Source organism: Sapajus apella, unplaced genomic scaffold, assembly GCF_009761245.1.
Source record: "Sapajus apella isolate SASKATOON/1434 unplaced genomic scaffold, GSC_monkey_1.0 scaffold11, whole genome shotgun sequence".
NCBI classification, from domain to species: domain Eukaryota; kingdom Metazoa; phylum Chordata; class Mammalia; order Primates; family Cebidae; genus Sapajus; species Sapajus apella.
The window spans coordinates 4,369,599-4,393,168 of NW_022436951.1; the positions used below are offsets into that span (position 1 = coordinate 4,369,599).

The window sequence follows — 23,570 nt, forward strand, 5'->3', positions numbered from 1 at the left end:
AGATATTCTTAAAAATATTTTGTAAAGCACAACACTCATAAATTTGAGAGAAGAACGATGGCCTTGACTGTCTTTCTGCAGCAAAGAATTTTAATTGGCTCATGGGCTTATCCTCTACCCCTGAGTTGGAGTTCACACACTGCTCTTAAATAAAGAGCCATGAGGATTTGGCTCTCTAAAGCACTGGCTCTCAACTTAGGGTGATTTTGTCACCTAAGAGATAGTTGGCACTGTCTGGTATCATTTTTGGTTGTCATAACTGGGGGATACTAATGATATCTAGCAGTGAGAGGCCACGGACACCGCTGAACTTCCTGTAGTGCACAGGACTGTCTCCCCCGACCCTCCAGTGAAGATCTGTCTGGCGTAACATGTCAAAAGTACCAAGATTGAGAGATCCTGCTTGAAACAGTTTAAGTATTTGTATAAAAATTATCACAATACCCAAAGGTTAGATTTTAATAGTTTTTCAGTGTCCCTGCAACAGTTAATTATTTTCCTAAATAATCTACCAACCTAAATATCTTCTAACATAAATCTGTTCTATACTTCATACTAAAAATGGTGATTTTAATATTTGCAATACTCTCGTTTCAGCTGTGGGATTAATTATTGCCATTCTCATCCCAGTGGCAGTAGCTGTCATTGTTGGAGTGGTGACAAGTATCCTTTGCTATCGGAAACGAGAATGGTAATGGTTCTGCATTTTGTCTTGCTGTTTGCTTTTTAAGGGCATGATTATTTATAAGATTTGTAAGATTAGTTTATGTATTAAATAATGTATCTTTTTTGTTGTAATAGGTTAGTAAAAAATTTGTTTTCATTAGAATAAATAAATGTTGAATTTAATTTTAAGCAAGAACATGACATATTATTTAAAGGTCTTAAAATTAATTGAATCATTGTACAAATTTTATTCTACTGTTTTTCCTGATAATTTAAAGTCATAGCAGTTACTATTATAAAAAATATTTATAGGCATAAATGTAGCAGTAGCTATCTGCAAGATTAAATGTAATTTAACAATTAATATCTCACTTGCCCCGGTGACCTATTTAAAATATCTGATCATTTTGATCATTTGCTCATTTATTCAACAAATACGAGTGACCTCTTCCATGTGAAGGGGGATATTGTTGTGTACGGAATGAGCCATGGTCTTCATAGACTTGGAGGACGGTCTGGCTGGAGCTGTCCTGGCTGGGTGTGGAGCCAGTGGCTGCATTCATGCTTAGAGTGGTCCTCGCCAGCCTTAAAAATGCCATCATTTATGACGAGAACATATTTAGCAATCCTGATTTATAAATCAAAATAGTAATAGTTGTAGAACTATAGAATAGCCTATTTTGGTAACCATATTCTCATTACTAAAAGTCACATTTTAAAAACAACTGTTAAAATACAAAAAAAAAAAAAAAAAAAAAAAGGTGTTTAGAAGTTAGAGCATTTCAAACTCGCATTAATGAAGTTATTTTTTTCTGTAGGATTTCAAGTAATCCAGTTCTTTTAGTAGCTGTCAGTATAAAAATATGATAGGACACTGAGCAAATCTCATTTCTGGTTGCAGTTAGTTTTTAGTCAAGATAAGTAGCCTTTTTCTTAGCACAGCCTGCAGTGTACTCATGACATGGCTGTCACCTTTATGACTCATTGTTTTTCAACCACCTCAGTTAACAGTGCCATGGGATCACAGCTGTTCTTGCATAGTCCAGATCCTTTGGACTAGATGGCACAACCACTATTTTAATTATTTGATTTCCATTTTCATGAGATTCATGGGTATTGTAGTTCTAGAAATAGAGAATTACTGTTAGTGGTTTTCAAATTGAAACCTTTATTATATAGACAGCGCTAGTAAATGATCACACGAAAGATCTTCCGTGTTTATCTCAGATGTTCATTAAAGGATTCATAAGTACTTCAAATAAGCCTAATGATTTATTAACTTATCTAATAATCTTAAAATTATTAAATTTAATAATTCTTTATTTAAAGGATTAAAGAAACCTTCTACCCTGATATTCCAAATCCAGAAAACTGTAAAGCATTACAGTTTCAAAAGAGTGTCTGTGAGGTAATCTTTTATTTTCTTATATTTATCTTTGACATGTGGCTGCTTTTTTAAATCTTTTGTGAAAAGTCTTTAACATACAAATGTCATTCTAAGTAAAAAGTATTGGCAAAATAGTATGCCTTAAAACATCTCAGTTTCTAAAATTATTAGTTTTAAATTATACCATGCTCTTTTTTTCTCCCACAAATATTAATAACAAGGAAAATACTGATATGGAGGGAAAAAGTGGCTGTGCTGTAGTTGCTGTAGTGTGAAATACAGAGGAGTAGAGACACCTGTTAACAAGCAGATTTGGGGAAAAAGAAATAGTGCCCCTTTTTATAGGAGGAGCATTGCAATAGCATTTAGTGCAATTTTAATCACTGTTTTAAAATTTATTTCTAGGGAAGCAGTGCTCTTAAAACATTGGAAATGAATCCTTGTACCCCAAATAATGTTGAGGTTTTGGAAACTCGATCAGCATTTCCTAAAATAGAAGATACAGAAATAATATCCCCAGTAGCTGAGCGTCCTGAAGATCGCTCTGATGCAGAGCCTGAAAACCATGTGGTTGTGTCCTACTGTCCACCCATCATTGAGGAAGAAATACCAAACCCAGCCGCAGATGAAGCTGGAGGGGCTGCACAGGTCATTTACATTGATGTTCAGTCAATGTATCAGCCTCAAGCAAAACCAGAAGAAGAACAAGAAAACGACCCTGTAGGAGGGGCAGGCTATAAGCCACAGATGCACCTTCCCATTAATTCTACTGTGGAAGATATAGCTGCGGAAGAGGACTTAGATAAAACTGTGGGTTATAGACCTCAGGCCAATGTAAATACGTGGAATTTAGTGTCTCCAGACTCTCCTAGATCCATAGACAGCAACAGTGAGATTGTCTCATTTGGAAGTCCGTGCTCCATTAATTCCCGACAATTTTTGATTCCTCCTAAAGATGAAGACTCTCCTAAATCTAATGGAGGAGGGTGGTCCTTTACAAACTTTTTTCAGAACAAACCAAACGATTAACAGTGTCACCATGTCACTTCATTCGGCCATCTCAATAAGCTCTTCTTGATAGTGTTGCTATGTCAGCACTGGGTATTCTCGGAGGGATCCTGTGAAGTACTGTTAGGAGGTGAACTTCTCTACATGTTAAGTTACACTACAAGTGTTCATGTGCTGTTAATGTAGTCTAAAAGCCAAAGTATAGTGACTCAGAATCCTCAATCCACAAAACTCAAGATTTGGAGCTCTTTGTGATCAAGCCAAAGAATTCTCATGTGCTCTACCTTCAAGAAGCATTTCAAGGCTAATACTGACTCGTACATACAGGTAGAACAAGTCCTGCCGCAGCTGTTTCTGTTCTGTTGTTCGTGGTTTTCTCACATGTATACTTGGTGGAATTGCAAGTGGATTTGCAGGCCAGGGAGAGAAATGTCCAGGTAACAGATGATGTTTATTTGCCTGACATTTACTCCTTTCTAGATGAAAACCAAGCACAGATTTAAAAACTTTTAAGATTATCCTCCTCTATCCACAGCATTCACAAAAATTAATATAATTTTTAAGGTAGCAACAGTGATTTCATGTTTTGTTTGGTAAAGTACGCTGATTTCTGTGCCTACTGTATAGTGGTTATCAAACAGTTGTCTCAGGGGTACAAACTTTGAAAACAAGTGTGACACTGACCAGCCCAAATCATAATCATGTTTTCTTGCTGTGATAGGTTTTTGAAGCCTTTTCACTATTTTTTAGCTTTTATGCTTGCTTCCATTGTTTTAGTTGGTTGCCCTAATATTTAAAATTTACATTTCTAAGGCTATAGACCCAAGTTGTTTTTAAATCATTTTATTTTGTGATACAGTGTCAGCTTTATATGAGCAAATTCAATATTATTCATAAGCCTATAATTCCAGTGACTTACTGTGTGAGATGACTACTAAGCAATATCTAGTGGCATTAACTGTCCATATAGTTCTGATTGGGTTGCGTTCCTCCTGAGAAGACCATGCCATTGAGCCTGGCTGCCCAGGCAGAGTTGATCTTTGACACCTCCCAGTGGATGTTCCTCCCACTCGTGAGTCTTTTTATCATGCCAGATTTTCTGATCCAGTCCTCAAATTTTTAAATATAAAGTGAAAGAGAGAATGCTTCTTACAGGAACAGTTACCCAAGGGCTATTTCTTAGTAACTGTCATAAGCTGATATGAATGCCATGGGCATTCCTGTATTGCAGGTAAAGCAGTTGCTTGGTGAGCTGTGCAGAGTTGGGGGCCTTTAGCACAGCATCCGCTGCCCACCCTTGTTTCTCGTAAGTGATGTCTGGAGTGATTGTGGTTCTTGGAAAAGCAGAAGGAAGAACTAAAAAGTGTATCTTGTATTTTCCCTGCCCTCGGGTTGCGTGTATATTTTGTCTTTCATAGTTAAGGCAAAAGTTCTTGAAAATTTTAAGTGTCTGAATAAGATATGCCTGTTTTTTAATTATTATCTGAGGTTCTGTAATGTATTTGCAAGTAATGGATCAATTAATTTTTTTGAAGCTCATATTCTATCTTTTTTAAAAACTGTGTTGTGGAAAAAAGCCACAGAGTGACAAGGGACAAATCTATTTAGGTTCTCTGTGTATGAATCCTGATTTTAACTGCTAGGATTCAGCTAAATTTTTGAGCTTTATGGTCTGTGGAAATTTGGAATGAAATATAATTCATTATGTACATACATAGTATATTAAAACTATATAATAGCTCATAGAAATATTCAGCAATGAAAACTATATCCAATCAGAGCCATCCCTAAATAGTGTTTTCATGTCTTTCTTTGTATCCTCTTTGGCTCCTTCCCTTAGCTTCCACCCCAGACACTCAGACCTGGGGCTGCCTTCTCTCCCTGCCAAAGCTTGCTGTTACCATGGGCGGCATGCCCTCAACTCCTGCCTTGTTCCCTGTTGAAATGTATCAGTCCCATACTTTATCTCTCTAGGACAGGGATAAGTGTTGGCTACAGTAAAAGTTTATTGCTCTGAATGACACTAACCTGAGATAATGAGAAAAGGCCAGAAGAGATTGTTTGATTTCTGTCCTCAATATATATGCATTTCAACTGTGACCATCTGGATCCAGGGCCTTTTCTAACCTATATAATGACTCATTTGTTTGGCTAATGGTGAATATCACTGGGGCTCTTAAGTCCTTTCGTTCTACCCAAGACTTCACTGCATTTTATGTATGAAAAAAAGTGCAGAATATCACTCACCTTTCCCCCACTTCTGGAGTTTCATACACGAGGATCACTAGCTTTATGAGAAGCAGAGTAACACTGTAAGTCTGGGTAAGCTCCTTATAAGTTACTGTATGCTTAAAAGAATGTGGTTTCTGTCTGAGGCCAAAGAGGTTTTCCTTCTTTTTCCCCATCAAATTGAAGACAGCTAGACCCTTGTGCAGATCCCAGGATAGTACCTCTATCCCCGCCCCACCTGTGTGTGTAAGGAGAACAGCAACACGGGAAGAGAGGAGGAAACTGGGAGGGAGGGGGCATTCTTGGTCACATGTCCAGTTGTCTGAGACACTGGTAAGTGTATGCTCTTTGTCAATGAAGGTTGCATGCCTGTGTTTACAAGGTGGTCTTGTAGTGGTTGTGCTCTGTCCGGTTAGATTCGTGACTTCTCCCTTGGAAGTGACAGTTAAGGACTAGTTAGAAGCAGAGACTAGATGTGTACCCTCCAGCCTTTACTGACTGGAAAAATAATTGGAAAATATCTCTTTTCCTCAGTGAAAGCCCAGTCATTGGTTAGAAAAATCTAAATGTCAAACTAGCATTATATTCCATCATGTCTGTGGATAGTAATAATTCATGTAAGACACATTTTTATCTCTCTTACAAGTCAATTCACTTATAAGCCAGTTTCAAATCAAGCTTCCCTTGTGAGGAATGGAGATCATTATGGGGCTTATTATGACTACATTTCTTTTATGAGTGACCATTTAAAAAAAATAATATTTAAGATTAAATTATTAAAGACTTAGCCAGACTTTTAACATTAGAGGAAACTTGTGAATCATATCTTGTATAGATTAGCACACGTATGCAATCTAGGTCATTGATTTGTTGAATTTGTACAGCCCTGGACTTGAGATTGTGGCCCTGAGTATCTGGATGGCTGAGTTGTGTGTTTATGTGCTTATGTGATAGAGGTGCTTTGTTCCTGCAGCTTAGAAACAGAAGCAGCCATTCATTGAGAAGTTTAAGGGAGGAAGTATCAACCTCATTTTCCAACCAGCATTACTTTCACGGCTCATGGATCTGAAAGATTACATTTAGAACAGTTAGTACTATTGCACTCTCAGAAACTGTGGTAAAAAGTCACATTTTCAAAACTTCATGCATATTGTATTCTTGTTGGAAATAAGTCCTGTCGTTTCTTAATCGTCTTCATGTCATCCATATTTAACGAACATTACAAATCCTTTTTGTATTTGGGTAATTATTTGTAATTTAGTGAAGGAGACTAGGGAATGTTTTCTTCCAAAGGGAATTTAAAATCAATTTTATGGTATTTTGAAAGTAAAATACTCCTTAACATGTCAATATTTGTAAAACCTTATCTCAAAATTTTCTACTGCTCAGGTATAGAATCTGATAAACCTTTCATTTGCTTAATCTAAGGTTATTTTTGCTATTTTCTATTTTAACTATGTTAAAGTTTGTGTGCATTTTACAAAATGCCTTTTTTTTTTTAATTTTGAAAGTGTAAAATTGGGCATCTCAGAGTAAAATGTGGGATTATTAGCTACAAAGACTAGGCACATTCGTGAAGGCTCAATAACTGATTTTCTTGAGTGAGTCCTATCCAGAGTGTCACAGATACAACATAATTTTCTTGAAGGGTGAGACCCTTCAAAATCTAGCTTGTGTATATCTGAGACTATTGGCTCAAAGATTCAAGTCTACTTTGGAAGTGACTCCACTGTTTGAGTGAAAACTGGGGAAGGATTCATGCCTGTACATCACTAGATATCATATTTCTCCATAATTTTAAGTGTTCATAATTTCTTCTTATTTGATGGGTGTGCACCTGGGGCACGTTTGTACCAACCAGCATGTGCTCTGCCCAACCCTGTGTCCGTGTATGGGGTTAACGGATTAGAACTCATTGTCTTGATAAACTGTTTCTTGAAAGCATTTAAGTCTTTATTTCCTGCTGAAATAAAGTTTCATGCTGTCATGCCCATCTTATTTATATCTAGAAGAAAATTCATAGAATAAAATTATTTATGGCCAAAGTTACAGAACATTCATCTTTTAGACTTAGCCTTAGAATATCATTGGGAATTACTTGGCTTGAATTTGGTTCATTTATATCTTTATGGATTATGTACCAGGGCTATTAATAATACTTAAACCTCTTACTTTGCTATGGTGGTTAGATTTTTATTCTTTTTCAGTTAGTGCTGTTAATTATTGCATGGTCATTTATTACAGATGAATTATTTTTAGTGCCAATGTAAAGGATTAAGAATAACATTCAGTTAGTTGGCTGATAGGTCAGGCTTCATTGTACCTGTAAAGTTTCAGGGAGTGTGATTTGGTCTAGAATATATCCAAATCCTTATACTTATGATATTGGGTTATAACAGGATTCTATTGTTTTTAACCATGAATGGTGCTTATTTTTCCCTATATTAGGAATGTTAATATTTTGGATTATCAGAGTCCATGTTATAAACAGAATTTACCTATGCAAGACAAATTCTAACTGTGCAACATTTTAATGGAAATTAAAAGTAGTGTGTTAAGGAGAAAACCCTCTGAATGTTTTTATGTGTAAGTGCCTAGCTAAAGAACCACAGAAACAATAAATTCAAAAGCTCTCACAGAAGAAAAATTGATTGAACATTAACTAGAAACAAAATATTAATAACTTACTTTTTTTTGGTTGCTGGGACTGAATGCCCCAAAAACTAAGAGATGTGAGTAGGGAAAATGTCTAATTGATAAGAAAATTGATTTATATTATATTTACATGAGTCTTCTAAGATTGCCTTTACAGTAGCCAATCAGAACTTAAAAAAATAATAATAACATAGATCCTATGTGTTGCACTTAAGACTAAAATACTTTGTACACCTGATTGAATGGCTCACTTAAGTTGTTGAATTTCCTTATATATTTAAAGTGTACTTCCTTTTAGAATTATTCTACTTTAAATAATTCTATTTTCCTAAACATTCCAGTGGTGTATTATTGTAAAAGATCAAAATATCACTAGGTGGTAATACAATTTTCATTTATAACGTGGAAAAGTTAACTGTTAGCTTTAACATTAGTATTTTTGCATTTCGTAGAAAAGAACACTGAATAATGGTTTTCATACAATTTTTTTAAAACATTCTTCTCCCAGTTCAGTTCCAAATACTTTTCCCCATTTTTTCTAATATTTCATAAGCTTCCTTCTATTTAATTTTCTCCTTCCAGCATAATATTTAGGAAAAATACAAATAACATTGTGAATAGTGGGAAACAACATGAAAAAGAGACCTTTCATTGTTGTGGAGGTGTAGATATTATGTGATTGATGCCCTCCCTGGCATTTGTTTTATCCTGTTATTTTCTCAAAAAAGAGCATGGCTTTTTCTTAAATACATTTCAATTCAGAATTGCTTGTAAAAGTTTGGCCTGGGTAAATAAATGGAAATCTTAGATTTGAGATAGTACCACCTTGCAGGTATGTTTAAAGGTAAAATAAATCATTTTAAAATACTTAACTTCCCTAGTAAGAATGTTAGGTATTCTTCTCTTTCATTAGCTGGCCATAAGTCAAGGTCCTTATAACACTAGGAAATTACCTTTTTTTACTTTCAAAATTGCATTATAGTGAATTACTGTTTACAAAATACACATACTGTGAACAGATAGAAGTTTTTGTCTTTTGTAAGGTTGTTTGTAGAATGAATGTTTTTTTTAAGTGAGTATTATATGTTAAATATTTTAAGTTTTTTATAAATACTAGTAACTATTTACTAATTTTTGTTTGGTCAAGTGTTTGTAAATGTAGCTGAAAGAAGTTAGGGAGAAACTGCAGATCCCAAACTGTTCCATTTTCATTTATTGAAATATTACCACTACAGACTTTTTTTTAAGGTGAATGATCAGTTGTGATGTGCTGTACCTAAAATCATGTTTAATTATATAAGGAAACATTTAAATACACATATTCAGGAAGTAAACTAGGTGAACTACGTGTGTGTGATTCAGTCTGATTTCACAGAATTCTGAGAGTAATATGGAATAAAACAACTCTACTTACAGAGATGACAACTGAAATGCTTCCTGCCTTGTGAAAATTTGGATATTGAGTTGTGTTAGAATGAGAAATTTGGACACTTTATATCATTGTATAATTTCAGAATTTAGTTTCTGTATCTTTTGGAAAACATGATTATAGCAAAAACATAGACTGTAAGCAATCTATTACTAAGACACCATAAATGTAAAACTAGTATGCTTGGCTGTTAATTCTAAAGATGTCACTTATGTCTGTTTTTAAAACATGCATGTATTTAACAATTTTATCATAGTATTGTCATGAAAAAAATAAATATATTTTCTTACATCTTACACTGGCAGACGGCATTATTGTTTTTTTCCCCCATGTTACACACTAGGAGAAGTCGCATCTGCTTGTTGTATTTGTTTGTTCTGTCCGTAAGAAATACAGTGGTTGTAAAGCAGTCACATAGCAGCGGTATAGCTGTATTTTTAACATGTGAATACATTGCTGTGCCATTGGTGTAACCATCCATCTGTTCCATTAAATCATTGTTTACCTGAGAAGTTAGCATAAAAATAATCACACGGTGGGAATCCAACATTAGCAAATAAATAAATACGGGTCTTTAAAGTATGGTTTTTAGGTGATATCCTCTGAAAATAGCTTAAACATGCCTGAAGATTCTCAGAATGTATCCACATTTTATTTCAACCTATTGAATTGGGAAATACAGTCACAGATTTAACAAAACCAGTAATTTTACAGTATAAAGTGATCTTTAATAGATGTTCTTAAATGGAGAAATTAAGTCCTTAGTCATATGTATAGCCTAGACTTGGTCAGATTGAAACATGAATGGGCCTGGATTTAACCAGAAGAAACTGCAGACTAATTTAAAATTAATTGTGAAAAACATGTTAATATTTAAGTGCTAGGATTCTTAATGCATAACTTGTTTCCCAGATGGTGAGTTCTTGAGTCAAGATGTATAGCACCCTCAACCCTAGGAACTTTTTAGGATCAGAGAAGAATGATGAAATTATTGGGGGAAAAAATAGAGACATTTGAAAAATTTTTTAAATGTATTCAATGTCAACTAAAATGTTAGCTTACAAACAAGTTCTTCACAAAAGAATTATAATAACTCGTTTTGAGTGGCTTATAAATGTAATCTTACTGCTTTTCTCCTGGAGTGATCAATAATAAAACTGAATTGAAAATATTCGTTGTGCTGGTCCCAGGAAAGCTGAGGAAACGGATGCCTTGAACTGATTTGTGCTTAAATTGGAAATGATTTCATCCCTGGGTAATTAGTTTCAGATTAGAGACAAGAAAAGCTTTTGAGGATGATCTTGATAAAAACTGTTAAGTGATGCCCTGGCATGGTGGCTCACCCCTCTAATCCCAGCACTTTGGGAGGCCAAGGTGGGTGGATCACCTGAGGTCAGGAGTTTGAGACCAGCCTGGCCAACATGGTGAAACCCCGTCTCTACTAAAAACAGAAAAATTATTAGCTAGTTGTGGTGGTGCACACCTGTAATCCCAGCTACTCGGGAGGCTGAGACAGGAGAATCACTTGAACCTGGGAGGTGGAGGTTGCACTGAGCCAAGGTCACATCATTGCACTCCAGCCTGGGCAACAAGAGCAAAACTCTTATCTCAAAAACAAACAAAAACTAAGTAGAAATAACATTTAAATGAATGCAACCCCAGTGTATGAACCTCTGTTTCTAAACATTCAAAAGCTACGAAAGCATGTCAAGCTTCAGCTCAAACAAATCTATCTTCCCCTCCTGCCCTCAGCCTGCCTTATCTCTGCTGGAGTCTGAGCTCTGCCAGCTCAGGCACTTGCATACTCGCCTCATCCACACCGTCCTTGTAGTTGATGCGAGCCAGAGTCTGAAAGCCTTGAGGAAGCAGAGGGCTGAGAACAGATGGACCCTCCTAGTCCCAAATTGCCCAGTTACCAGTGCAGGCAACATGCCACCTTCAGAATGGAACCTAGAGTCTTAATTTCCTCGATTACCATTGTCGCTCCTTTCCTTTCCTGTGTTGGCAGAGGCTGGGTTCACACCTTTTCCAGAGTCAGCTGCTGCCTTGCGAGAGGCTTCACAGGCCTGGCCCCCGTCCCAGTGTCACCGCTCTCTACCAGGATAACCTTTGGAGAGAGCCTCTCCCCGTTTCCTCATCTCTGAAACGTGGCTCTTCATGCCCACCTTTGCTGGACTTGGGAGGATTAGAGTATATCAGGTTCCCGACAGTGGATGTTTGTTACCCAGGCCGCCTCTTAAGAAACTACAGGAACACCTAAGGCTTTAAAGGTATATGTGCCTCCACACTGGTTTAGCTGCACCTCAGGTCATCTCCAGTCACACAGGAGCTGCACAGCACAGGGCCTGCAGGGCAGCCACAGCATCTGTCCCCACAGGGTGAACACAGGGTCTTCACTTAGATAACTTCTTCCATCCACAGGGCCCAGGTTAGGCCTTGCTGGCTCACAGAAGCCTTTTCTAGCATTGCCAGGCCCTTGGTCCTGCACCTTCCCAGACCTGTGCATCCCCACAGCACCAAGCACAATCCTAGCTCTTGATTCCGGAATGGGAATTAGACGGTGTCTCAGACGCTTACATCCACGAAGCTTTAGTGCAGGTTCTGCTACGTCTCAGGTGCTTGATAAATATTCTTTGAATGCGCCTTGAGAAAAACACGTGGTTTAATGTTTCCGTGGATATTAGAAATAGTTCTTTTACAGAGAGTGATCCCTTGTGGGACAATCTCAGACTGTGTACGACAAGGAAACCCTGGTTAAGCACAAGGATGGGAGGCTCCCTGTGGTAGCTCGAAGCAGCTCCCTCCCCAGATTTGGGCCAGCTTGCCTTGTGGTAGATGCTTTAGTGTGTGTCGAATGCAATTGCCTTGTTCTCCCTAGACAGAAATTTACCTTTATCTTCTTGCCTCTTTGACAACAGCAGATGGGAAGAAAATGGCCTCTTTCTGAAGCGGTAAAAGGTTATAGCCGTCTGCCCATTGCCCGTCACCTCTGCCCTCTGCCATCTCCTCCCCAGTTTGAACCTTGTTTTCATTTTCTGTGGTTCAGATTCTCTGTATCCTTCCAACTTGCATGACCACCTGATCCATTCTGGTTCCCATTCCTCTTCCCCAAACTGCGTATCTGCTTCTCTGGAAGAGTCTTGGCTCTGATAGTTCAGGGATCTACTTTGTGGGTAGGTAAGCCCTGGCGTGTTCCTCAGGCCACACTGCTGTAGTCTCCTTTTCCGCCCGGAAATAATACATATCTCCTCCATGTACAAAACTTTCTCTCCTCAAGCCAGACCTCCCAAGCAGCTGGACCCATGGCTCCAGGCTCCTCCAAGCTTACAGCCTTGCCATCAGGAGAGTTCTTCTCGCCAGCTTGCCCTGAGGACTCTGGGCTGGCTTATAACGTGCTCATCCCTGGTTCCGTCCTGTGGCTGGACAGAGGTTCTATTCAAAGGCCATTTTCACAAGAGTTGGAGAATGACCAGTCCCTCCAAAAGAGGTGATATCCTGAGTAGGCAGAACAGTAAATACTCACTGAAGAAAAACTGGAAAACAGAAAATAAAATCACATGATCTTTTTTAAAAAAATTTTCAAGACAGAGTCTTGGCTCTGTCACCCAGGCTAGAGTGCAGTGGTGCAATCCCAGCTCACTGCAACCTCTGCCTCCCGAGTAGCTGGGATTACAAGCACCTGCCACCACACCCAACTAATTTTCTGTAGTTTTAGTAGAGATGAGGTTTCACCACGTTGGTTAGGCTGGTCTCAAACTCCTGACCTCGTGATCCACCCTCCTTGGCCTGCCAAAGTGTAGGGATTACAGGCGTGAGCCACTGCGCCTGGCCCACACAGTCTTTTTATGCAGCATTAGGTCTTTTCAACATTTTACTTTTTATCCTTTCAGAAATATTTTCCTATGTGAATGTGTGTACTGTACATATCTATTCATACATATGTATATGTGTGCATATATAAAAGTGAATTGATTCTATTGTGGAACTTGAATTTTTATTTCACATATTTTGAAAATCTTTTCATATAAATAGAACACTTCTATGGTACTCCATGGATATATGAAATTCCAATGTATGGATGAACTATTAAATTCTGTATTCTGGACATTGTTCTTATATTCATTCTTTTCATTAACCTTGAAAGTCAAGCAAAGGTGTTTGGCATTAGTTTGATATCTGAATTTCATACTAAATGCACCTTATATACAAAAACACCCAAACCAGCTTTTCTATGTCATAAAATGCAGTCTTTTATAAGTAACTGAACCAAAGATTCTGATGTGGAGTTTCATGGCTTCCATGCCATTTCCTCTAAGGTGAGGGCTGCCTGGGGTCATGCTGGGCGGCCACTGGAAAGGGCAGCTGCATGACAGTTTCCTCAGTCCCCTGGGAACCCACATCATCAACTCTACCCCAGCCTGGGCCCTTAGTCATGGCAAAGGGTCCCTGGACCCCAGGAACGCAGGATTTCCAGGAACTATAAATAGAAATTTTAAAATACAGTTATGCTCTCTGAGAGTAGAACTTCCCTGATCCTGTGAGTGTTTGATGCAGGAGCCAGTGAGCCTCAGGTGAGACCACAGCCCAGGAGACAACTTGACAAGCGGAGCTGAGTCCTCTCTATCCCTTAGATCTTCACTGGCACTTGGGCCAGGGGCTGGTTTGTGAATAGCTCATCCTCAGTGAGTGTCAGTGAAATGTGAACCGACCGTGTATGGGCAAGTGCCTAGAAGGACAACTACAGCCATGCTTGTGACGCCCCATGGGCCATCCGCTCCCCACCCTCTGTCCCCACACCCCCAAAGCCTCCCGACACACTCCCAGGGGCTCCCAGCCTCCAGGCCAGGGGCAGTCCCATGGATAAGGCCCCCAGCCCTGGGCACACCCTCTTACCTCTCTAGCCCCACGTGGAGCTGGAGCAGAGATCGCCCAGGCTTCTTTCATTTCTGAGGTAGTGTGAATATGGGCTGGGCAAGCAATCGGCACATTTTCTGCTTTCCACTATAGTTGACAGGCCCCTCCCCATTTCATACCCACCCGGCCACGGTTGCTCTCACATTGAGTGAGAATACGGAATGCTGCCGGCAGGGCCCGAGGTCACCACGCAGCGACCCCTGCGTCCCCACAGCCCTCTCCTCCCACATCTCTCTCTGTCTCATAGTCCATTTCCTCTGCCTCTGCTTTCTTTTGGCCAATTTCCTAACAGGGCTTTCCTTAGCTAAGCCCCTGGCCTGGTGCCTCTTACTTTTGTTATTGAGCGAGTATAAACGGCAAATTTCTTGAGCCTCCCTGGCCTTCCTTCAACTCAAGTCCTCTCATAGCCAAGTCAGAGCTGCAGCCCCTTGAGAGCAGACTGTCCAGGGAGCCCATAGCCCCGGGCTGGGCCCCGGCTTGGAGGTGAGCAGCGGGGACATGGGGAGGCCATGCCACATGCTGGGAAATGTCTATGCCCCTGGCCACTGTTTGCATCTTGAGCAAAACTGAGAGACAAGATGGATAAATAGAAAAGCAGAGCCCTCCTCCCAAGTGCTGAGACATAATGTTCTCTCTCTCCTCTTTCCAGGAAAGGGCAAGTGCTCCTGGGAGCTCCGAACTTTCTAGGACAAAGATGCCTCAGCAAGAGCAAGCGGGAAGAAGAGGAACGACAGGGGAGTCCTTTCCCGGTTGCCTGCCCTGCCCTTTCAGCTCGTGTCTTGGCTGGGACACGGCAGGGGCCCGAGGGAACAGGCTGCTGGGCAGAAATAGCTTGCACTACACCCCAGGGTTATGGAGGTTATTTGTGGAGATGAAAGCAAAGGAGGGAAGCAAAAAGAATTTAATCCACTCCCAGTTGCTTGTAGAGGGGCCTGCATCCCACCCCACTGGACTAGTTCCTTAGTTTCTGCTTTCAGATTGGCCCAACCCAGAGTCCCTGCAACAGAAGGACTTTGAAAGAAGGCAGACTCAGGGCTGAGAAACTGACATGCGCTGGCAGGCAGACTCCTGGGACTTGGTCTTGGTCCAAATCCCCCTCACTTTCATGACTATACTGCCGACAGCTAACCCAAGGGAGCCCCAGAATGCCCCTCAACAATGTGGGTGTCTCTGGCCAGGCTGCACCTGACCAGAAGTCAGGCTGAGGGCAGAAAAGTTCCAGGGGGCAGCATCATGGCTGCATCCTTGCGGTGGGACCAGGGGCAAGTCACCTAGTCTTTCTGGCCAGTGTCTGTCTTCCTAAGTCAAACAGGCCATGCCCATCTGCTCCGGCCATCATTGGAGGAGAACTGTTATGAAGATCAAGTATGTGAACATTCTTTGACCGTGAGGTTGCGGTGTAGTTACTCACATGGCCAGCCCAGAGGCCAGCTCATGCTGTTGCATTGGATTAGTCATTTTGCTGGCCCGACTGTAGCCACCTGTAAGCTGGAACTTCCTAACGGCAGCCTGTACTTCCACGGGACTCCCCAGCTTAAATGCCTGCAGCCCTGGGACTTCGGGCCTCACCATGGCTGAGGCGGGGCTGCTCACATTTCTCTTCTCCAGGGATAAGTCCCCAGTTCGGATGCAGTCCGACGATGCACCTCTCCATGCTGGAAAAATAACCACGTGGGAGTGGGCTGGAGCTGTCCGACCCCTGATTTCGGATTCTAATTTTGATTCCGTGCTGGCAGCTCTGCAGGGAGAAAGTGCTGGAGAACGTCATTCCTGCCTTTGATAAGCTAATCTTACTGCCTTCTCAGCTAAGGGTCTGGCGGTGGAGGGCACCCCCGGAGTGACCCCCAGCTCCAAGGGCAGCTACTATGCATTCCTGGACTGGGCAGGAGCTGGAAGAGGCAGGGAAGAGGTGGGAAGCGGCTCAGGCCTTGTCCAGGCTCCCCTCCTAAACTATTGTCTTTCCACTGGGAGCTGGAATTCTCTGCCTTTCTTTTCGCCGCAGCTGGACCTCTTCAGGCTGCCCCTCGGTCCTTCCCTCCCAGGAAGAACGGCCTTCTGGGGTGGGGGTTGCTGCCAGAGCTCAGAGGGGCTGGGGGCCCCTCCTGCTGCCTGTTCTTCCTCCTTTGGGAACTCACAGTGCTAAAAACAAGCTTTCTGAGAACCATATTTTTCTGGGTTAAAGGTGAAAAATGCAGCGTTTCCTCCAAGTTGGAAAGCCCTGGGCCTGCCAGCTCCAGCTCCGGGCGCTTTTCCGAGCTCCGTCCTCCCACGCGGGGAGGAGGCGGCAGCTCCTGCAGGGCGCAGGGAGAACGTGGGAGGGGAGGAAGGCGTGGGGGCAGCAGCAGGAAAGTGCCAGTGCCCGTGCCAGCAGGGCAGTCAGTGTGTGGACACCAGCCGGCCTGTTTGTGTTGGAGCGGCCTGGAGACTGGAGCGGGACTGGGTCAGGAAATGAAAGACAAATACCAGGGTGGGAGAGTGCGCAGCCTTCAGAGCGGCAGGCAGGCCGGGGCAGCTGCCTGGGCCGCCGCAGGAGGGGACACAGAAGACCCCACGGACCTTCCTGAGAGAAATGCGGAGGGTGGGGGGCTCCAGGAACATTCAGGGTTAGGAAGGCCATCTTAAAAGGAAAAGCAAGGACATCCTCACCCCACACCCGGTCACCCTTGCTTCAAACATGTGGGAGGTTCTGGGGAATTTTCTCGACCCCTGATTGTGGGATAAAAGCTTTTCAGGATCCTGTGCCCCAGTGTATCTTCCCTGCCTAGTACGGGGACTCATGTTAACCTCCCAGCTCCCTGGCTACACCCCAAACCTTTCTTTCCAGCTAAGAGCCTGGCCAGCCTTCAACATGCTCTCCTCACATTGGCAACCCAAAAGTGAGGCACAGATCGCATCTCCCGGCCGGTCCAGTGCCTCCTCCTCAGAACAGCAACAGGACCAGCTGCCAAGGGTCAGGGAACAGGTGGAAGGAGGGCAAGGGGAAGAGAGAGCACTGCAGTGCCATGGGAAGGGTGGGGGCTGTTCCCACCAGGCCTGGCCTAGCCAGGCACTGAGGATGTCATGGACCTTGCCTCCTGCCCCAAGGGTTAGAGAAGGTTGGAGGAGAGCTGTGGCCAGGGGGTCACAGCATCCCTACTGTACCCTGCTATGAATGACATGGGACTTACTGGTGTGGACAGGGATTGCATCAGTAGCACTACTTTTCCAGTGCTCCGGAGTCCATGCCCCCTGCCAGGTGGCTTGATAGCTGTCTCACGCTGGAGAAGAGCCCAGACGTCACGGTGGGGGTGGGCCCATTTCTTCCTCTCTTGAATCCATAGATAACTGGGGTGTGGCAGTGCCAAGCCGAGGCTGCGAAAGGCCTTCCACCTTTACCCTCGTGCTCGTGCCCTCCACCATCTTCAGGAGAACGGCCTGCTCAGGCCAGCCCATAGGCCCCAGGAGGAGGACAGGAAACACACGGAGCAGACACAAGCCACCTCACCAACCCAGCCAAGGCTGTCCTGAATTAGCAACCCTGCCACATGTGAGCAAGTCCAACTGACACCAGAAGAACCACTTAGTGAAGCCCAGACAAGATTGGCAGAGCTGCCAAGCTGACCACTCAAGGCATGTGAGGAATAAATACTCACTGCTGTACGCCACTGTGGTTTTTGTGATTTTTGTTATGCAGTATTATTGTGGCCGTGACAGCAGATACACATAGAGAGAAAACTGGACACCCATGAGCCCACGTGGGATACACTGTCTCTTCCCTGTCCTCTGACCCCGAGCCTCCCAGGGCCTCAGCTCCTCTTGGATTCCTCCACTCTGCTGCCCGCTCACCTGTCAGATCCCTACTCCCCGACCCTGCCATCCCATCGGTCTTCTCCCTTGAGCCTCATCTGCTTCCCACCCAGAGGCAGGTGGGTCTACTCCCAGGCCTGCATCCCTGGGTCATTGCATTTTTCTCTGGGTATTACTTTCATGGAAGCACTCAGCAACAGCTCTTCTAGCTTCAATTCAGCTGAGTATTTTGCTAAAATCACAATGATATTTATGGCTAGCGACAATCCATTCAAAATGGGCTGTAAAAGCAACTCCATGACATCTTGGGAAACACTGGCCCCAACAGTACCAAAGGAAAAGGTGTTGGGGTGAGGGTGTCAGGGAGGTGGGGAAGCCACTTGCTACCATGTGGCCTTTCTCCGGATTACACTCATGTAAGGTTATGTGTCTAGGAGCAGATGATGACGATGACGATGATTACCATGATTCCTTTGGGAGAAAGGATCCTGGCCATCAAAGCTTCCCAAAGACAGGAGATTGGGGCACAAAGTGAACCTCTCTAGTTTATTTATTCATCTTTTACAATGATATATGTGCTTAGAACTGTGCCTGGCACAAACCCCAGAAGTCTTTGCTGAATGAATGCTGCACAAACAAAAGTAGAGTCATGACTGGGACTAATTATAGGCTCTTGCATGAGTTAGATCATATTTCCCTCCTCTTTGGAGGCAGTGTTCATCTTACCTTTCCCTTAGTAAGTCCGGTCATGGGGATCTGCTAGTGAACCAGCTGTCTCTGGGGTCACGTGCATGCACAGCAAAGCATCACAGCTCATAGTACAGAAGGAAGATGTCCTGTTTCTCTGGTTCTCACCCAGATGCTCCGACCATCCTGATGGCATGTCCCCCACCCCTGCACAGCCTTAGAAACACTGATTGTGTTAGTGTCTTTTAGTATGGACCTGACCTCCACAAAATCAGTAACGCCTCCGTAAGTGAATGAATGAAAGAATGAGTAAGTTCTAGCCTTCTTTGTCCCCTTTATTCAAGTTTACTATAGATATCTCCCCCTTAAAACAAAAATGACAGTGACCTACCTCGGTGACACATGTTCCTTTTAATCTGCTTATCTTAGAAAGCTTCATATTCATCCCCTTGAGCCGTCAACATTTACCAAAAGAGAATGGTCAGCTCCCCAAGTCGCCCACCCAAGTTACCTATCCATTCCACTGACACCAGAAACGGCCCAAACAAGTTTGTTTTGGGAGAAAAGTTTTAGGAAAGGTGTGTAAGAATTCAGGGACATCCACCCAAACTTTCAAAAGTATACTGTGTGGACAGTCTGCAGCTATAAAAATATACACATACAAAAGTACAGCTACAAAATCAGGGAGCTCAGCTTCTTAACTTTGCATTATAAAAAGTAGGGATTTCACATTCGAGGTAAGCTCTGGGGGGGGGGGGGCGCATTATGATTATGATTCTGTGTTTGGTCTCCTTCCATCTTTATTTTCATGGATTTGTCAGAACACAGTGAGCCAGTCAGTGAGGAGTGGAAGGGGTTAATCCAAACAATCCACGGGCCAAGGTGGGAAATGTGAAGTTCAAGGTCACACAGTCATTCTGCTGTCAGGAAGAGTGTCATGAGTCAGGGAAGGAGAGAAGTATTTTAATACTGCCCTTCGGGTTTCTCTCTCTCTCTCTCTCTCTTTAATGTACTATGAATCACAACACAGTCATTGAGCTACAGCAGACAGGCTCTGGAATTTGCATTGATGTGTGATCTCTGGCAGCCACAACATAGTCAATGGACAAAGTCTGATGCTTCCTACACAGAAGATTCTGCTGGGTCAGCTCGCAGAGTGTCAGCAGGAAAGGCCACCCAGAGATGCCTGTCTTGGTTCTCAGTTTCTCATCAGTGTGTACTTTCTCCTTGATGAGAGGAAACACACCTGGCCCCTGGGCCTCTGCATATAGCATCAGGCAGGGTCTCAGGGCCCCTGGGATTCTCAGAATAGAAGGCTCTATCCCTTGGGCAAGGCCAGCTGGTATTACTTGGCTCCACAAGTGTTGATGTTTTTCCCATCCACGGCATCTTCCACGAGGGAAATGTGGTAATCGGTGGACAGGGTGAAGTGAGAGATGCAGCCCACGAGCCCTCTCATATACTGCCTGTTAGTGTGCAGAGCAATTTCCTTCATTCCACCTGCCAGGAAGCAAGAGGGAGATGAGGTGAGCCAAAGGCAGGTGTCAGCAGGGCAAGGTCAGGGTTCCACTTGGGGCCCTTGAATATCTGCTGACCAAGGCATCCCTTGATTAATAGGACCATGAGGGCTGTGGGTGCCTTGAACTGCTCAGTACCTCATCTCTCTCTATTTTATAATGAGCCTTGAAGGAACAGATTGACTTGGATCAATTTGGTACATGATCAAAAGCTATAAATTCATGTCTCATGTGTGATTTCTGGCCCAACTGACCACCTTGAGACCAAATAGTGTCTAGTAAATTTTGAAGTGTGGTATAATGTCAACAGAACACAGTATGTAGTTACAACTGATATCGTCTTAAACCAAAAGAAATGCATTGATGTCAAATGCTTTCAATAGAAAATATCATACAGATAAAAACAACTTTTCATTTTTATGTGTCTGCACTACTGAATTAATTACGAGCCATTTACAGAAATATTAGTCATTTTATTCGGCAAGGGGACAAAAAGACAGGTCCTCTTTTGTCAGGGAGAATTCATGGAGCTATATTTAGCAGGTTCCTGTTCTATAAACAAGAAAAGCCTGGTTTTCCTAGTGGATCTGTTCAAAGCACAAAAACATTGAAGGGAGTCCTTCCTGCCTCCTCAGCCATGAGTCAGCAGTTCAGAAAATGAAAGAATGGAATATCTGGAGGGTTGCCTGATTTTCAGGTATTTGATCCAGCAAAGTGCACAGACTTGGCACAGCAAATGGAAGACTAACCAGAAAAGCACTGGACTGATTTAGTTTTGGTAGAGGGTCACTTACCCACATACAGAGCTCCATTGATGTTAAGCTGCCGCATCGTGCCTGGAGATTTGCCTGTTCTGGCTCCATAGTCATCCACAGTTATCTTTCCTGACTGGCCATCCCTGTAAAACACCAAACAAAAAGCCCAGCATTTTTGGAGCTCATTCAATCATTCATTCATTTCAATACAAATGTATTAAAGTACCCACTATGTCCCAGGTAGTGCGCTACATGATGGGGCTGCAGAAATCAAAGCAAAAGGCACATCTGTGGCCCTCAGGAGTCTGTGGTCTACTGAGGAAGACGAAAAGTCAAACTGTGAATGACAACACAGCGCCAGCACTCCATGGCCGAGGACCGCAAAGGTGCTATGCAATTACACTGGAGGAGCAGCGCCTAACTTAGACTAGGGAGAGGACAGTTATTAGAGAGATGGTCAGAAAAAGCTGCTCAGAAGAGATTCTGTCCAAAATGAGTCTTGCAAGGCTGGGCAGGTAAGTCAACTAAAGGAGAAGATTATGCAAACGGGAAGCAACAATAGCAAAGAGAAAGACCAGGGGTTAGCACCGAGTTGGGAACTCAGAGAACACTGGACCTGGGAAAGATGAAGTCCCAAGCAAACGGTCAAGAGCTTGTAAGGACCTGAGAATTTTTTTTTTTTTTTTTTTTTTTTTAGATGGAGTCTCACTGCCACCCAGGCTGGAGTGCAGTGGCATGATCTCGGCTCACTACAACCTCTGCCTCCTGGGTTCAAGTGATTCTCCTGCCTCAGCTTCCTGAGTAGCTGGGACTATAGGCACATGCCACCACGCCCAGCTAATTTTTTGTATTTTTAGTAGAGACAGGGTTTTGCTGTGTTAGCCAGAATGATTTCGATCTCCTGATCTCGTGATCCGCCTGCCTCGGCCCCCCAAAGTGCTGGGATCACAGGCTTGAACTACCGCGCCTAGCCTAGGGAGCTGAGAATTTATCCTGAAGGTGGCAGTGGGCCAGGGAAGAACTTTCAGGTGAAGCCCAGGGGAGGAGAGCTGGTGGTGAGGCATGGCAAGCCATGGGGAGCTGGGATTCCAAGTACAGTGAGAAGCCAATGAAGCAGCTTTTGTAGGTAGAGGATTGGTCTATGGGCAGACTGGCTCAGAAGTTTCTAAAGGACCCACAGAATCCAAAAGTGACTCTAAAGAGAGGAAAAGGGAGGTGTTCACTGGTGGCAAAGGCTTTGCAGTTTTCAAAGCTGTTTTCCAAACTATCTAGCCCCACCAGCCTTCTTCAAGCAAATACATCTGCTTCTATAGCACTGGGGGGCAGACCCACTCAGGCCTCACTTCTTAAAAGCAACTCTTCTAGAGCTTTCCAGAAATTTTGCTGTCCCCATCCTTGAGATCACAAACTTCTCATTTGGGAAGTGCTTTCTTAAAATCCCATATCTGAATGCTGTGACAGGCGGCATTGCTTGCCTTGCTTGCCCTGCCTTTAAAAAAGTAATTACTCCAAGATATTCCAGTTTTTCTACCTACTCTAGTTCATAAACTCTAAGAATTTTTCATTTTTGATTTCTGAAATGAAGATATGCCTTATAATCAATGGCATCTTAGATTTGAAAAAATGTGCTATCACCTTCTAACATAATAATATGCTTCTTTATCATGTTTATTACTTATTGTCTGTTGCTTCCCATTAGAATGCAAGCAAGGGAGTTAATTTTCTTCAATGACGTATCTCCTGTGTCTGGAATAATTTAAGGCTCATCCTAGAAGATGAACAAACAATTGAATCTGTGGAGCTTCAGCATCCTCACTTGAGATCCATCATAACTATGTCCATCTCCCAAGATTATTGTGGAGATCAGACATTATGCATACAAAGCACAGAGCATGATACCTGATACGTATCTTGCTCTATAAAGACTGATAGAGGAGTGTGTTGTTATTGTTATCAATATCATCATATCATCATTTTTATCAACAAGCTGAAGATTATAAAATCTAAGTTGCTGTGAATATTAACTGAGACAAAGTATGTAAAGTGCTTGGCACCTGAAGATGTTTAATAAACTGGAATTTATTTTCTCTTTTCTGCTGGGATAAATGCCTGCAAGACCAGGATTCCCCAGAGCAAGACAGTGTCCAACGCAAGGTCTCCTGGGCAATCTCCTCTTCATTGGCACTCCTATCTCTAACCCTGGAGCCTGCTAGAGAGAATTATGATATCTACCTAATCCTTCTTGCCATAATTGATATCCATGGCCTTGACCCAGTTCCCCCTGAAATCTGGTGTACCCTCCTTTCTAGGCCTGTCTGCTCACAACTCACAGCATCTGCTGGAATTCTTCCATTCATCTAGTTCCTGGGCTCAACTGCTTCTGTTCAGCCCTGATTGCAACCTAAGACTCACCAGGAGAGGTATCCCTGATGCCAGTAGGAAAAGCCAAGTCTGCTGAGCCAACTGCATGGTGCCAATCCCTGACACTCTGACATGTTAAGTTCTTCCTGTAGAACATTCCACTGCCTTATCCCTCA

The 23,570-nt window shown here is 42.7% G+C and overlaps 2 protein-coding genes across 6 annotated transcripts in view; one reads left to right on the forward strand and one right to left on the reverse strand.

Moving 5' to 3' along the window:
* The window catches only part of LIFR (LIF receptor subunit alpha), a 115,414-nt gene extending 105,736 nt beyond the window's left edge, over positions 1 to 9,678 (forward strand). For 2 of the 3 annotated variants that reach the window (XM_032278915.1, XM_032278914.1), the window contains exons 18-20: positions 598 to 691; positions 1,996 to 2,074; positions 2,459 to 9,678. In XM_032278915.1, the coding sequence (XP_032134806.1) occupies positions 598 to 691; positions 1,996 to 2,074; positions 2,459 to 3,082 (797 nt within the window). In that variant the 3' untranslated portion in view covers positions 3,083 to 9,678. The remainder of the gene's footprint in view (positions 1 to 597; positions 692 to 1,995; positions 2,075 to 2,458) is intronic. The other variant, XM_032278916.1, reaches the window with a different exon arrangement.
* A 9,405-nt stretch (positions 9,679 to 19,083) lies between these two features.
* Positions 19,084 to 23,570, reverse strand: part of EGFLAM (EGF like, fibronectin type III and laminin G domains) — a 227,006-nt gene continuing 222,519 nt past the window's right edge. For all 3 annotated transcript variants that reach the window (XM_032278918.1, XM_032278919.1, XM_032278917.1), the window contains 2 exons: positions 21,073 to 21,176; positions 19,084 to 20,261 (listed from right to left, as the gene is read on the reverse strand). In XM_032278918.1, coding sequence (XP_032134809.1) covers positions 20,107 to 20,261; positions 21,073 to 21,176 — 259 coding nt within the window. In that variant the 3' untranslated portion in view covers positions 19,084 to 20,106. The remainder of the gene's footprint in view (positions 20,262 to 21,072; positions 21,177 to 23,570) is intronic.